At 34.7% G+C, this 12,435-nt stretch overlaps 1 protein-coding gene across 1 annotated transcript in view; it reads left to right on the top strand.

The window, feature by feature from the left end:
• Positions 1-12,435, top strand: part of LOC108566461 (protein sickie-like) — a 59,323-nt gene extending 46,888 nt beyond the window's left edge. The window contains exons 9-14 of the mRNA XM_017926349.1: positions 8,426-8,509; positions 8,598-8,765; positions 8,823-9,083; positions 9,505-10,420; positions 10,484-10,753; positions 11,331-12,435. Of these exons, the coding sequence (XP_017781838.1) occupies positions 8,426-8,509; positions 8,598-8,765; positions 8,823-9,083; positions 9,505-10,420; positions 10,484-10,753; positions 11,331-11,722 (2,091 nt within the window). The 3' untranslated portion in view covers positions 11,723-12,435. The remainder of the gene's footprint in view (positions 1-8,425; positions 8,510-8,597; positions 8,766-8,822; positions 9,084-9,504; positions 10,421-10,483; positions 10,754-11,330) is intronic.

Below are 12,435 nucleotides of genomic sequence, written 5' to 3'. Positions count from 1 at the left end.
CTTTTCACATATTCAATTTCTCACCTTGGGTATTTTCATCTTGTAGTTAAATTTGATTACAATAAGTTTAACCTTGGTTTTGTATAACTCGTTTCTAACTTGAAATTGATAGCAACTAAATAATTCCACTTTTCACATATTACATTTCTCACCTTCAGTATTCTCATCTTGTAGTTAAATTTGATTACAATAAGTTTAACTTTGTTTTATACAACTTACTTAATCGTTTCTAACTTGAAATTTACATCAATTAAATAATCAATAATTCCACTTTTCGCATATTAAATTTCTCACCTTTGGTATTCTCATCTTGTAGTTAAATTTGATTACAAAAAGTTTAACTTCTTTTTGTATAACTTACTTAATAGTTTGTAACTTGAAATTGATAACAATGAAATAATCAATAATTCCACTTTTGCATATTAAATTTCTGACCTTCGATATTCTCATCTTGTAGTTAAATTTAATTACGTTACATTACTTAATCGTTTCTACAAAAATTAAAGTTAATCTTCATAAATCTGTGTAATTTTAAGATTCATTTCTCTAATATTTTGTCTCTGTTTTTTTGATCTATTATCTCGACTTGGCAATTCATCAAGTTTCAATTTCTTCATATATCTTTAATACAATCTGCTTTCGAGCGTTTTTGTAAATTTATACGTTGAAGGAAACATATACATCCATCATTTACACAATTTATACATTACGTAAGGTGATTTAAATTATTTATTTTTTTGGAGTGCTCAAGTGTCAACACTTTCACCAAATTCTCACGAATTCGTTTCCTCAATTAAAAAGTACATACATTTTTATGCATAAATATACGATTTTCTAAAAAATAATTAATAATAATTAAGAATTAAAGTTTATCATTATTTACGTATTCAATATAAAATTTAACATTCAAGTAAAACTAATTTACAAGATTCATTGAATAATAATTCAATCATATTAGCAAGTAACTATCAGCACAAAAACTATTATAACTACCATAAGTTAGTATATAAACATCATGTAATAATATTTCAATCAACTCTATTTGTGGTTAATCTTCTATAAATTATGCATGAAGTTTGATTTTCTAAACCTGATTTCCATTAGGTGTTAACAGAATGTCCCAATACCTTGTTTTTATCTTTCTAATTAATACTTGCACTGAACAAACTATAATTAAAATAAAAGGAAAACGGAAATTACTAGGTGGATTTTCTATTACGAGGCAATGATCTATTTTCACATCGTAAAATCAATTTAAATTTATATTAAATTTTCCTAATAGCAAAAATCTATATAAATTAATTAAAATTGTAATTTAATAGTGAAATTACTTCAAATAATGATGTATAATTTCAGTAAAATTTAAAACTACATAATACAAGCATGAATTTGTAATAAAAACAAAAATACGTAAGTTGTCTATAAACAAATGAGATTGCTCTATTTAAACGCAAGAGAGGATATGTGTACTACATGAGTAATCTTTCACTCTACTTGATTAGTGGTTAGTCAGTCATCTGTAAATTTTGATATACCGTTTGATTTTCTAAATTAAATAGCCATGGGTATCAAAAGACTGTCCTCATTTCTCAATTTGTTTGTTTTTTTTTTAAATATATATATTCTTGATAAATACACTGAGCAAACTATAATTAAAAAAAAAGAGATCGAAAATTACAGTGAAGGTAATCACAATGTTTCGAATCTTTCTTTGAGAGGCCAGAAATTCCTAAATTTCTAGGCAACTGAATCAAACTACGTCAACTGAATCAACATCGTATGGTATGGACTGTTAAGATTCATCCTTTGACATACCAATAAAATAAAAGGATACTTTGTCTTTCCTGGACATTTCCTAAAAAAATATAATAATGTCCCACTTGGCATGTTCAAAAGGTGTTGCATTGCCTCTCAAAGATTTAAACAAGATGAAGATGTTGTTTTTCGTTTTAAAGTCTTTTTAAAGTGCGATAAGCGAATTCTTGTCACTTCCTTAATGAAGTTGAATTTACTTGTTACTGAGCAATTTGGATTTCAGTTGTGTTCGAAGCGGTTGTTAAGAGTTTAGCACTTAAAGAGCGCAATTAAAGGTAGATTGAATGGCGGCGATAACGACCGAAACGACAGGATGGAATTAAAACCTAATTCCAACTTAAGCAACCGTTTGCATTCGATTTAAGAAACATGGTCGAAGCGAAAACAGGAATAATGATGAAAATGATGCAACGTAACGTAAATGGGTTTCAATTAATTCGCATTCTACATCTTTCTTTAATTCTTCTTCCTCGTTCTGCTTTTAACCATTAGTATTTTAGGATGAGTCTAAAATAAGTGATCAAGTGTTTCGCGTCTCGAGTGGGGCTCTAATCCACTTGTACCAGCAGAGTTCTATTTTCCAACAAGTGGATACGTTTCTGCGTTTGCTTCCGATGGGTCTGCGGTGGTGAGAGATGCCCTGCTCGACGGTGCACGATGGTTTCGCCACGATTCGAAGGCCCAGGGTCGGTCATCCAAGACCGCCGCCACGGCCACCGTCTTTGGCCTGTGTGCCGGAGGATCCTAGGATCGGAAACGAGATCCTGAGGACCAACAAACCGGCAATACCGTGGTGGGAATTGGCCACGAGGAGGAGCAGATACCGGTCCTGTCCTACTCTAGAATTGCAATTCGGTGTAAGTTTGATGATGATCTGAAAAAAAGACACATCCATAAGGATTCCACAGATGGAATAACTTTTACATTGAAAGATTTATCAAAAATGAAAAAAAAATCAAACTACTCTACTTTTGAAGATTCAAAACTATTCACTATCATTTCAGTAAAAAAAATACTAACCGAAAACTCAAAATGGTTATTTCCAACTACGATAATTTCATTGTTTATTATAAATTTCTTTACACCTTCAGAAACTTTGAAAACTGAAAAACTCAAGCATGAAATATCAACTTTCTTGCACAATAATTTTTCATACCGTACTTTAGTGAATCCGCACTTTTGTAAGCCGCTCTATGCGAATTATTACTGTTTAAGGAATTTGAAAAATCATTTTGTATTATTTTTTTCTTGTCCTTTTTATCTTTTTAATTTATTTTAATCGAATACTCAAAGATACGCCGGACTTTATTCTCTCAATATGAGAGAAATTCCATTATGCGATGCATAAATTTAAATAATCAATCATCGCAGCAGTCTTTTCTCAACTCTTGCATGATATAATCACCTAAAATAGAAGATTTTGTAATATACTTTTTTATCAGCAACTTCTTTTTAAGCGTTGGCCAACCATAATACTTAAATCTAAACAGTTTATAAATAAGAAGCAAATAAATGTCTCTAATTAAATAGTAATTAACTTCAAGTTATTTCTACAGAAATTTTTTATTAACGTATTTTGGAAATAGTAATTATTAACTACTAATTTAAAATTATTGTATAAAAATTTGATGAGATTCAATTACTTTATGATCTAAGAAATGTTTTAATATTTATTGTTTTATATTATTATGATTACTTTGAACATTGTTCTAAGTCTTATTATAAGGAACATTCAAGATTATAGGCAATAATTTCACCTTTTCTTACAATAAAATACGTTTATTAAGATAGGTCATACGGTGCAAAATATTACCTAATTGCACAACACCTACTATCTAACAAAGGGCACATCATATAATCTAAACCATCGTACACTATAATTAATATTATTATACAACATCGATTGTTAATTTTACACACTATAATCAATTATTGTTTTGAAATACGAAAGTATATTTGAATCAATGTTTGCAACAACTGTTTTGATCGTCGAATTATTTAGTATTTAAGAATATTGGAAAATAGTAAAATTGATTCGCCCATGGAATGTGGTTTTACATTAAACGAAGGACAATTTTTTTTTCAACAATACTGTTTAAAATTCAATTTACATGTATAATTTAATCTGTGAATTATGGTAATTTTTGATATGAAAAAAAAATATACACTACGATTCGAAAATTCTAATTTCATTCATAATCATTTTAATATTCAACCAATGAATAAAAAATAAAGTATCCAAATTCTTGGAACGTATTAAGATTGCAACATTTTTGTTAAATATCAATTAGTCTAATTTATTTCTAATAATTCATGACATATATAAAAAATATACATATATAAATATTTTTATTGGGACAAATCCAATCTCTTTTTTATTTAATTTTCAAAAAGTGCAGTATTCGCCTACTTTGGGAATTTGTAAGAGTCTCTTTTATATTATTTTTTTATTATGATGATGATAACTTATTACTTATCAAAATTCGTAAATTGTATTTAAAGTAAATTATTATATTTCAAGATTTGTATTATAAAATATGTATATTTTAACCAAAGTCATTCTGATTTGAGTCGTTGATTCTTTAAGAAACTAAGTTTTAAAAGTAGCAAACTTAAATTTCTTTGCATTTAGTTATTTTACAGAAAGTAATGTAAATGCAAAAAATAAGTAATGAATTGTCATTAAATTGACAAACTTACGGGCTTTAAATCTTTCCTATTGTTCAAAATTTAGCGATATATCATGAAAATATCATTTTACCGTTTGCAGATAATACTACAGGTTAACTTGCAAATGATGTGTGCAAACAATCCGGGTTTGTCACAAAGCCACTAATCGATGAGGAAAAGTGAAATCCTCATGATGTTCTAGTGCAAAGATCTCATATTCCTTTTGTCGCCTTTTCTATTATTGTTGTTGCTTTCGATGTTGATGTTGTTGTTGTTGTTGTTTCTGCTGCACAAGAGATGTTTATCTGCGAATGGTAAACGTGACACCAAAACGAATCTCGTGGGATTCATAAATTATTCCGCGTTCATCTAATTTCTTTCTTCTTCGACTCTGTCGTTGCCGTTCGATTTGGTAACCCGTAATTAAATCGTTATTTGGAACATCGGAGCGTTTCTATTAGGATTCAGCGCGAGTGTCTCTTTGGGGAGGAGATCGCCGTAAGAATCGAAGTCGTGACTCCTAGCCCATCGAGCTGGGCGAAATGGATTTCCTGTGAATTGTTCCATTATTAAAATGGTTTTATAGGCAAGGTTCCGATTTTCCACGGACTTCGTCCCACGCATCGATTAATATCCGATCGACGATTTCCATTCAATACTCTCCTCACTAATGAGGCAATAAATCTGCGCGAAACTCTCCACCATCCGACGTCGTTGGACCGCTTTTATTACACGTGCCATTCCCATATGCATCACCAACCAAAAATTTTGTGCAGAAACGTCGCAACCTTGTGACCTTCACGTATCGTATTGCCGACGGTAATGATGTCCATCCACTTCCTGCATTTGGAAGCTCGCTCTTCGGCTAACGGTTCGACAGCTCCTCGTAATTTGATCGTAATTAATTTCATCTTTATTTTCCACATGCTCTGACACAATTTCAACGTTTCAATGGAAACTGGACGTTGCGCAATCCAGAAGTGTCGCGGCGCACGGTATATACGGGTAGAAACTAATAGGTCCTCTTTTTTCATCTTTTCAAATTAATTAAACGTGAATAGACTGGAGAGGACACCGGAATAAAAATAAACGACACGAAGGCACGGAGTAATTGATATAAAAAAAAGTGAAACACGTACTCTCGGATATCTTCGATGGGAATCTTCTCTAATCAGCGGGATTCTTTTGAATCTTCGTTGTCGGAAATATTTGACATTTCTTAAGGGAAAAGAATTTTATAAAAAGCACTCTAATTGTCTTAAATTTTAATTTAAGTACTACTTTTAAACTTCTTTTCATGAAACTATTTTCAAAATTATATTAACTTCTCGAATTAATACAAAACCATTCGTACTCATGACAAAAATAAATACATTTTTTATTTTGTGTAACTTTAGTGCATTTGTAAAAGAAAAAGTAATAATTTGAAAATCAGCATAATCTTTTTATTATTCTCTTTAGGATTCGAAATTTTAATTGTATATTAGCATATATTTATTATTCTGAAATTACTGAACACGAAATAATAGGAATTAATAATTATTTCCTATGAATATTTAGTACCTCACCACAAACCTATATGTTTTATTATAAAAATAATATAATCATCAAATATGAAAAACGACAAGTTAAATATTTCTGAAGAGAATAATAATTTGAAAACTTAAATTTATTACTTTTTTAAAATCATAAATTTAACTTGAATAGATGAATAAAAAGACCTAAGTCTTTCCGCCAATTCATGCTAAAGATTTTGTTAAAAAAGCGATTTATTTCAAAATTTTATTAAGATTTCTTTTATGTATCAATTTCTAATTATATTAATTATGAAAGATAAATATAATATATTTAAATAACTGTTTGAAATGATCAGGGAAAAAAATGTTACGTAAATTTATTATCCGACATTGAAACAAGTAACACGATATTTCAATGCTATCCGAATGATTTATAAATATTAATATTTCATTTTCGTAATTGAATAATCGTGCTCGAATGGATTCGGGATCGAAATGTGACGCAGACGATCTGGAAATGGATAGTCTTATGCAATGCACGAGGAAAAAACAAACATTACCTCGATAACTATGCAATATTTAAAACTCTACATAATTTCAATGTCTCGTTTTTAATAGATTCGCTATTACGCGGCAAGTTTACATCTTCGTTTTTGTCGATGCACCTTCTCAAAGTGCGTATCGAGATTTGCGCTTCAATGATATTGCATTCCATCTAATCGGCGATGATGCAACGCGCACGTGCTTCGTTTTTTTGTTGTTGTTGTTGTCTTTGGAAATAGAATTCTGGAGATTTACGGTTGCTGGATGTGAATGGGCTTACATCGCGAACTCCACAATCTGGTGGAAATATTGTTGGTAATCCAAACCGTATGTCTTAGAGTCGAGTTACGGGGCCGCCGTTGTAGGCGTGCTGCACATTACATCCTATTTGGCGGTTTATTAACTTTACGTTGAGGAAACCCGATGACATTAAAGATTAGTGCTGGAAGGAATAACGCCATATGTTTGAGCATCGCATTCGCAGTTTGAAGTAGCTTTTAAGGAATCGTAACTGATGATAAGATCAACAAAATGATACTTTTAAATATAATTAATGGATTTAAAGAAACTTTCATAAAATATAACAGTCAAATTATTGTTTATGTTAATGGACCAAATTCTTAAGTTTCAATAAGTAATCATTAATTATATACGTCTAATAAATTGTATTACGTTTATTTATAATATGTTAAAGTAATATTCAAATATGAGTATAGTAGTATAGTAAATATCTAATATGTATTTTCAATTGTAATCTCATCATTGGATCGAATGCACTTAAGAAACGTAAAAGTAGTTATTGGGAACAAATTATGTTGCTATTTGAAACTCTAGACTTGATGCATGTTATGGATCAGTTAGTTCGCAAATACATGCGTGTTCATTCGCGAAGAACATTATACATCATATATAAAAGAAAATATCACGTATTTAAAATTTTAATCCAAATATAGTTCATATGTCTTAAATGCTGAATTATATATGATATATTCCAGTTGGTGCACGATGTTAGTATTATTTATTTCTTAGTGGCAAGTATACTCACAATATGTTTAACACAAAGGTTTTCATATTTTGCAACTGCACTGATAGATGTACCAAATGCATATTACGATATCTAGTCTTTAACTAACAGCTTGGTTATATAATCTATGATAGTATTGTGCATTTATTAACAAATGTGATCAATACAACACATGGTCGGTTAATTTAATAACCGCAGCTTTGACAGTAAATAATATTTCCTACTCTAGTGCCAATTTGTCATTCTTTAATATGATTTTTTAAATAGGTAATCTTAGCATGACACATTTGGGGAATAAAGTTGTGGGTGTCAGGTTTATTGCTCTATTACAAAAGATTCGTACTTAATCAGTTTATCAGCTATTTCATTATCCCTTCTTTATGTTTTGCGCAACGGGAAATTAACAATTGACAATACTCGGAACTAGTTCCACCTATTTGAAGATTAGTTTGGATGTGTTAAAGCAATGTTTTTACATGATGGTAAATTATAAGGATGCACCGAGTGGTTGTTCTAATCGTATTTCGTTCCCGTTTCTGTAGTCAAATATAGTACGACCACTTAAAAAGGCAGTTGAAGACACTTAAGCTGGATCTGCCGGAGCTTAATTGGTACAAATTTACATCGATTCTAAAAGGTCAACGTTGCGGGCCGCATTATCTTGTTGAGCCCACGCACTCCCCCGACGTGCATCATTTGTTTTGGCTGCAGTCTCCTCCTTCTTGCATCCAGAAGCGATCCTAATTCACTTTTAATTGATTGCCTGTCACTGCCCTCATCATAAAACAAATCCACTTCGAATTACCATCAAATTGATGCACATGCTAAATGATATATTTCTTTCCTCTTGTTTCAGGCGCACGTCGTTTCCGCCTTCGAGCAGAGCCTGTCTTCTATGACCCAGAGGCTTCAGCACTTAACGGCGACCACGGAGAAGAAGGTAGCTATAATTTTGTGCGAGAGCACCAGATGAAGAACGAGAGTTCTCTCTGTTGGATCATTAGTTTTAACGATGAACTTCTTTGCAGGACTCGGAATTGTCGGAGTTAAGGCAGGCGGTGGAGGCGCTGCGGGCGCAGAGTATACAAGCAGGAATCGGAAGCGGCTTGGCCAGGCAGCCCTCCTCCGACAGCGTGTCCAGCTTGTCTTCTGCCTGCAGCTTGGACAAGCAGGACAAGAAGAAGAAGAAAGGATGGGTTCGTTCTTTGAATGATCATCGGCAGCCAGGATCGAATAACCTATTTAAATTGCAGTTGCGCAGTTCTTTCACGAAAGCCTTCTCGCGTAACGCCAAAGTGACGAAAGTGCAGTGCCAAAATGAGGGCGTCGCGGACGGCGGCGATCGCCAGCAGCCGAGTCCGCCGCCCCCGGCGCCCACGGACAGCGGCCTCGAGGTGGTCGAACTCCAGAAGCAGCTGCGCGAGAAGGATCTCGTCCTGACGGACATCCGGCTGGAGGCGCTCAGTTCCGCCCATCAATTGGAGAGTCTCAAGGATACAGTCATGAAAATGAGGGTAAGCATCATCGCCTAATACAAACAGCACATGCTACTCAAAAACAGGCTACTCGCTACGCGACATTTACCAAGTAAAATTTGGATATAAATCCAAGTACTTACGAAATAATAATAATATTTCTTAAAGAATTAAATAGTCATAGAAACTGTTGATCATTTTAAGCATTGCAAATAATATATTTAATAGTAAAAAAATAGATTTATCTGATTTGTAGCAAAATTCTTAAGGAATGGCCGATATTTCTCTAGTAGAAGTCTCTATTCCGTTATTTCATATTGTGTACATTTTTTATTGTTACACATTGATCCAGCGTTTCCTTTTTGTTCTTGCAAATGTGACCACCTGCGTTTACTGCTTCCTTCATTATTCACTTCCCGAACTGCGATGGCTGTTATTAAAGTGCGTCTTTTATTTGCAGAGCGAGATGTTGAGCTTGAAGCAGAACAATGAACGGCTTCAACGGATGGTCACCGGTGGACCGACGCCTTCTAATGGGGCTCAAGCACCGCAACCGGCTGTCCAAGAGACCATTACGAATAGCAACAGTATGGATCCTCTGAACGATTTGATTCCCACCGAAGAGCCCATGCAGGAAGCGGAGCCTGACGGCAAGCGCATCACCATCTCAGTGTACCTGGGACAACCGCAAGGCTATAGGAAGTACTACGAAGAGCATTACGAAAACGACGGAGACGGTGTGAATGCCACAACGGAGATTGCAATTGCATATACTAGCGTCGGCGCCGCCACCTCCTGGGGTCAGCTTGATAATGCAGTGCGAAGAGCTTTCAAGCAGCACGTGGCGAGATTGGATCCGGGAGGTGGTTTGGGTCTGGGAAGCGATTCCGTGGCTATGTACAAGTTGGGAGACGCTGAAAGGGCTAGCGAATCGCATCCTCCTGATCTGCTACCCGTGGGCTACGTCGTAGGACATGTGAATACTCTGCATATAGTGTTACAGCCAGTGGCGGCCCTCGCATTTGAAGCCCTGATACCTAAGGGTGTCGCGCAACGTCTCGTTTCACTTTTATCAGAACATCGGAGATTAGTTCTTTGCGGAGCACCGGGAACGGGGAAGAGCCATTTGGCTACACGATTGGCCGAATTCCATGCGCAGAGCTTGGGCAGAGATCCCGCTGAGGCTGTAGCCACCTTCAACGTGGACAACAAATCCGGAAAGGAGTTGAGACAGTATTTAGCGCATCTTAGTGAACAAGCCGCAGCTGGTGATAACAGCGTCTTACCCTGCGTCGTAGTGTTAGATAACCTGCACAAAGCTGGTCCTTTGGCGGATGCTTTAGGATCTCTACCGAGGAATCTACCATGTCTACTAGGTAAAGCACAAACATCATCATGTTGCTCAAACAGTTTATTAACGTATTATTTCTGATGCTTAGGTACTATGGCTCAATCCACGTGTTCTGCAACCAGTTTGCAACTGCAGCACGGTTTCAGATGGGTGCTGGTCACTCCACACATGGAACCTGCCCGAGGTTTGTTGGGCAGAGTGTTGAGAAGGAGATTAGCAACTTTGGAGCTTGAGCAAGGACCGCAACCCGAGCTGGCCGCAATTTTAGGATGGCTTCCCAGAGTCTGGCAGCATCTAAATGCCTTCCTGGAAACTCACAGTTCCGGGGATGTTGCTATTGGACCCAGGCTATTTTTAAGTAAGTGTTATACACATTAATACATTTTCAAAGAAGAAAAAACAGTCTGTCTGTCCGTTTTTTATTTCAAGAAATAATATCACTTTCAATATGTTCGTGTTATTATTTTATCATTCATGTTCAAAATTCAAGAAAAAATATTATAATTATGGTACTTTTTAAACATTCTAGTCGAGTGACCACCACAAAATATAGTTTGGTGGGTTCGGCTTTCGAGTTTGTTTTTGTACCCTGGAAAGTTATTTCAACTTCTGACCTGCAAACACAAATGAATGCTTCTTATGCCTGATTATAACAATTCCTTTCTTCGTCCTTTCTATAGAATGTGCCCCTTCGAATTCCGATGAAACATACATTGTGTTAGAATTACAATAATAATACAAATAGTAATAGCAATTATTCTATTAGAATATTCGACAACCATTATTTTTTCAACAATATGAGATCACAATTAGTTTCTTGATATAGTTAAATTTTAATCTATTTTTTTTATTATTATTCGGTATTCTGGTATTCATCTCCGTAAAACTTAAGTTATTACTATAGTGTACTAATTTTGGATTACTATTCTTTCCAGGTTGTCCTTTGGAGTTGGACGCGGCTAGAGCTTGGTTCGCGGACGTGTGGAACTACTCTTTGGCTCCATACTTGAGGGAAGCAGCGCGCGAAGAACTGCAACTGTACGGTCGAAGAGCAGCCTGGACGGATCCCTGCCAATTTATCCTGGACACCTACCCATGGCCAGGAGCGCCACCCCAAGGCCTAACAAGCATCCCCGCTAAAGACGTAGGCTTGGAGACAGGACAAGCAACTCAGGCCGAATCGGATGGAGATCCTCTGCTGAACATGCTGATGCGTCTGCAAGAAGCGGCCAACTACTCGAGCCCCCATTCGAACGATTCAGATTGCAACAGCCTAGAATCCAATCTCACGCACAACAGCAACTTAGGAACAGAAAGCGTCTCCTAAGACACCCATCCAACAGCGTGCTGATATTTGTGATCGTATTTAATTTATCTTATTTATTTCGCCTCTTCGGTCTTATTGTTTAACTGTCCCGTGTAAATTAACCATGAACTAACCCACGAAATTTCTCTCAATCTCGAACGACCGCCTCATCCTGCAGGTGCAGCAGCATTCATTGTTTTTATTAAATTAAAAAACGTATGAGTTTTATTTCTCGATTTCTTAGCAAGTAAGTTCACTGCCAGTTAATTTTAAACTCGAGATTAGCAGAGCAAACGAAGGAGGAAAACCTTCCATTATCTAAATCCAACAGTTAACAGCTACAAATTTACTTTTCATCGCGTAAATCTGAAGGTTTTCCGTTAAAACGACTCTATAGCGTTGAGCATCAGTGTTTTTGCAATTTTGCGCGAATTGCAAATTACACTCGGAAATCAAATCAAAATGATAATTAATTTGTAAATATATGAACAAACAAAAAAAAAGTATATAAAAGAGCGAATCGTATCCTAACAAATAACCAATAAGTGTATAATTGTAAATTGTATAAATGCAGCCTCCAAGTGTAGTGCGATGTATATATTATAAATAATAATGGCATATTTCTACTATGTAATTTTGCTTAACTCAATTACGAATATGTACAAACGCGAAGAAACTCTTTAAGTTTTATTGTAATATCATTAAACAAACAAAAAAAAAACAAACAAACATCA

The sequence above is a fragment of the Nicrophorus vespilloides genome, unplaced genomic scaffold (genome assembly GCF_001412225.1).
Source record: "Nicrophorus vespilloides isolate i.1.1-1 unplaced genomic scaffold, Nicve_v1.0, whole genome shotgun sequence".
NCBI lineage: Eukaryota > Metazoa > Arthropoda > Insecta > Coleoptera > Silphidae > Nicrophorus > Nicrophorus vespilloides.
The sequence above is the reverse complement of the archived record's forward strand: the minus strand, read 5'-3'. Positions and strand labels throughout refer to the sequence as shown.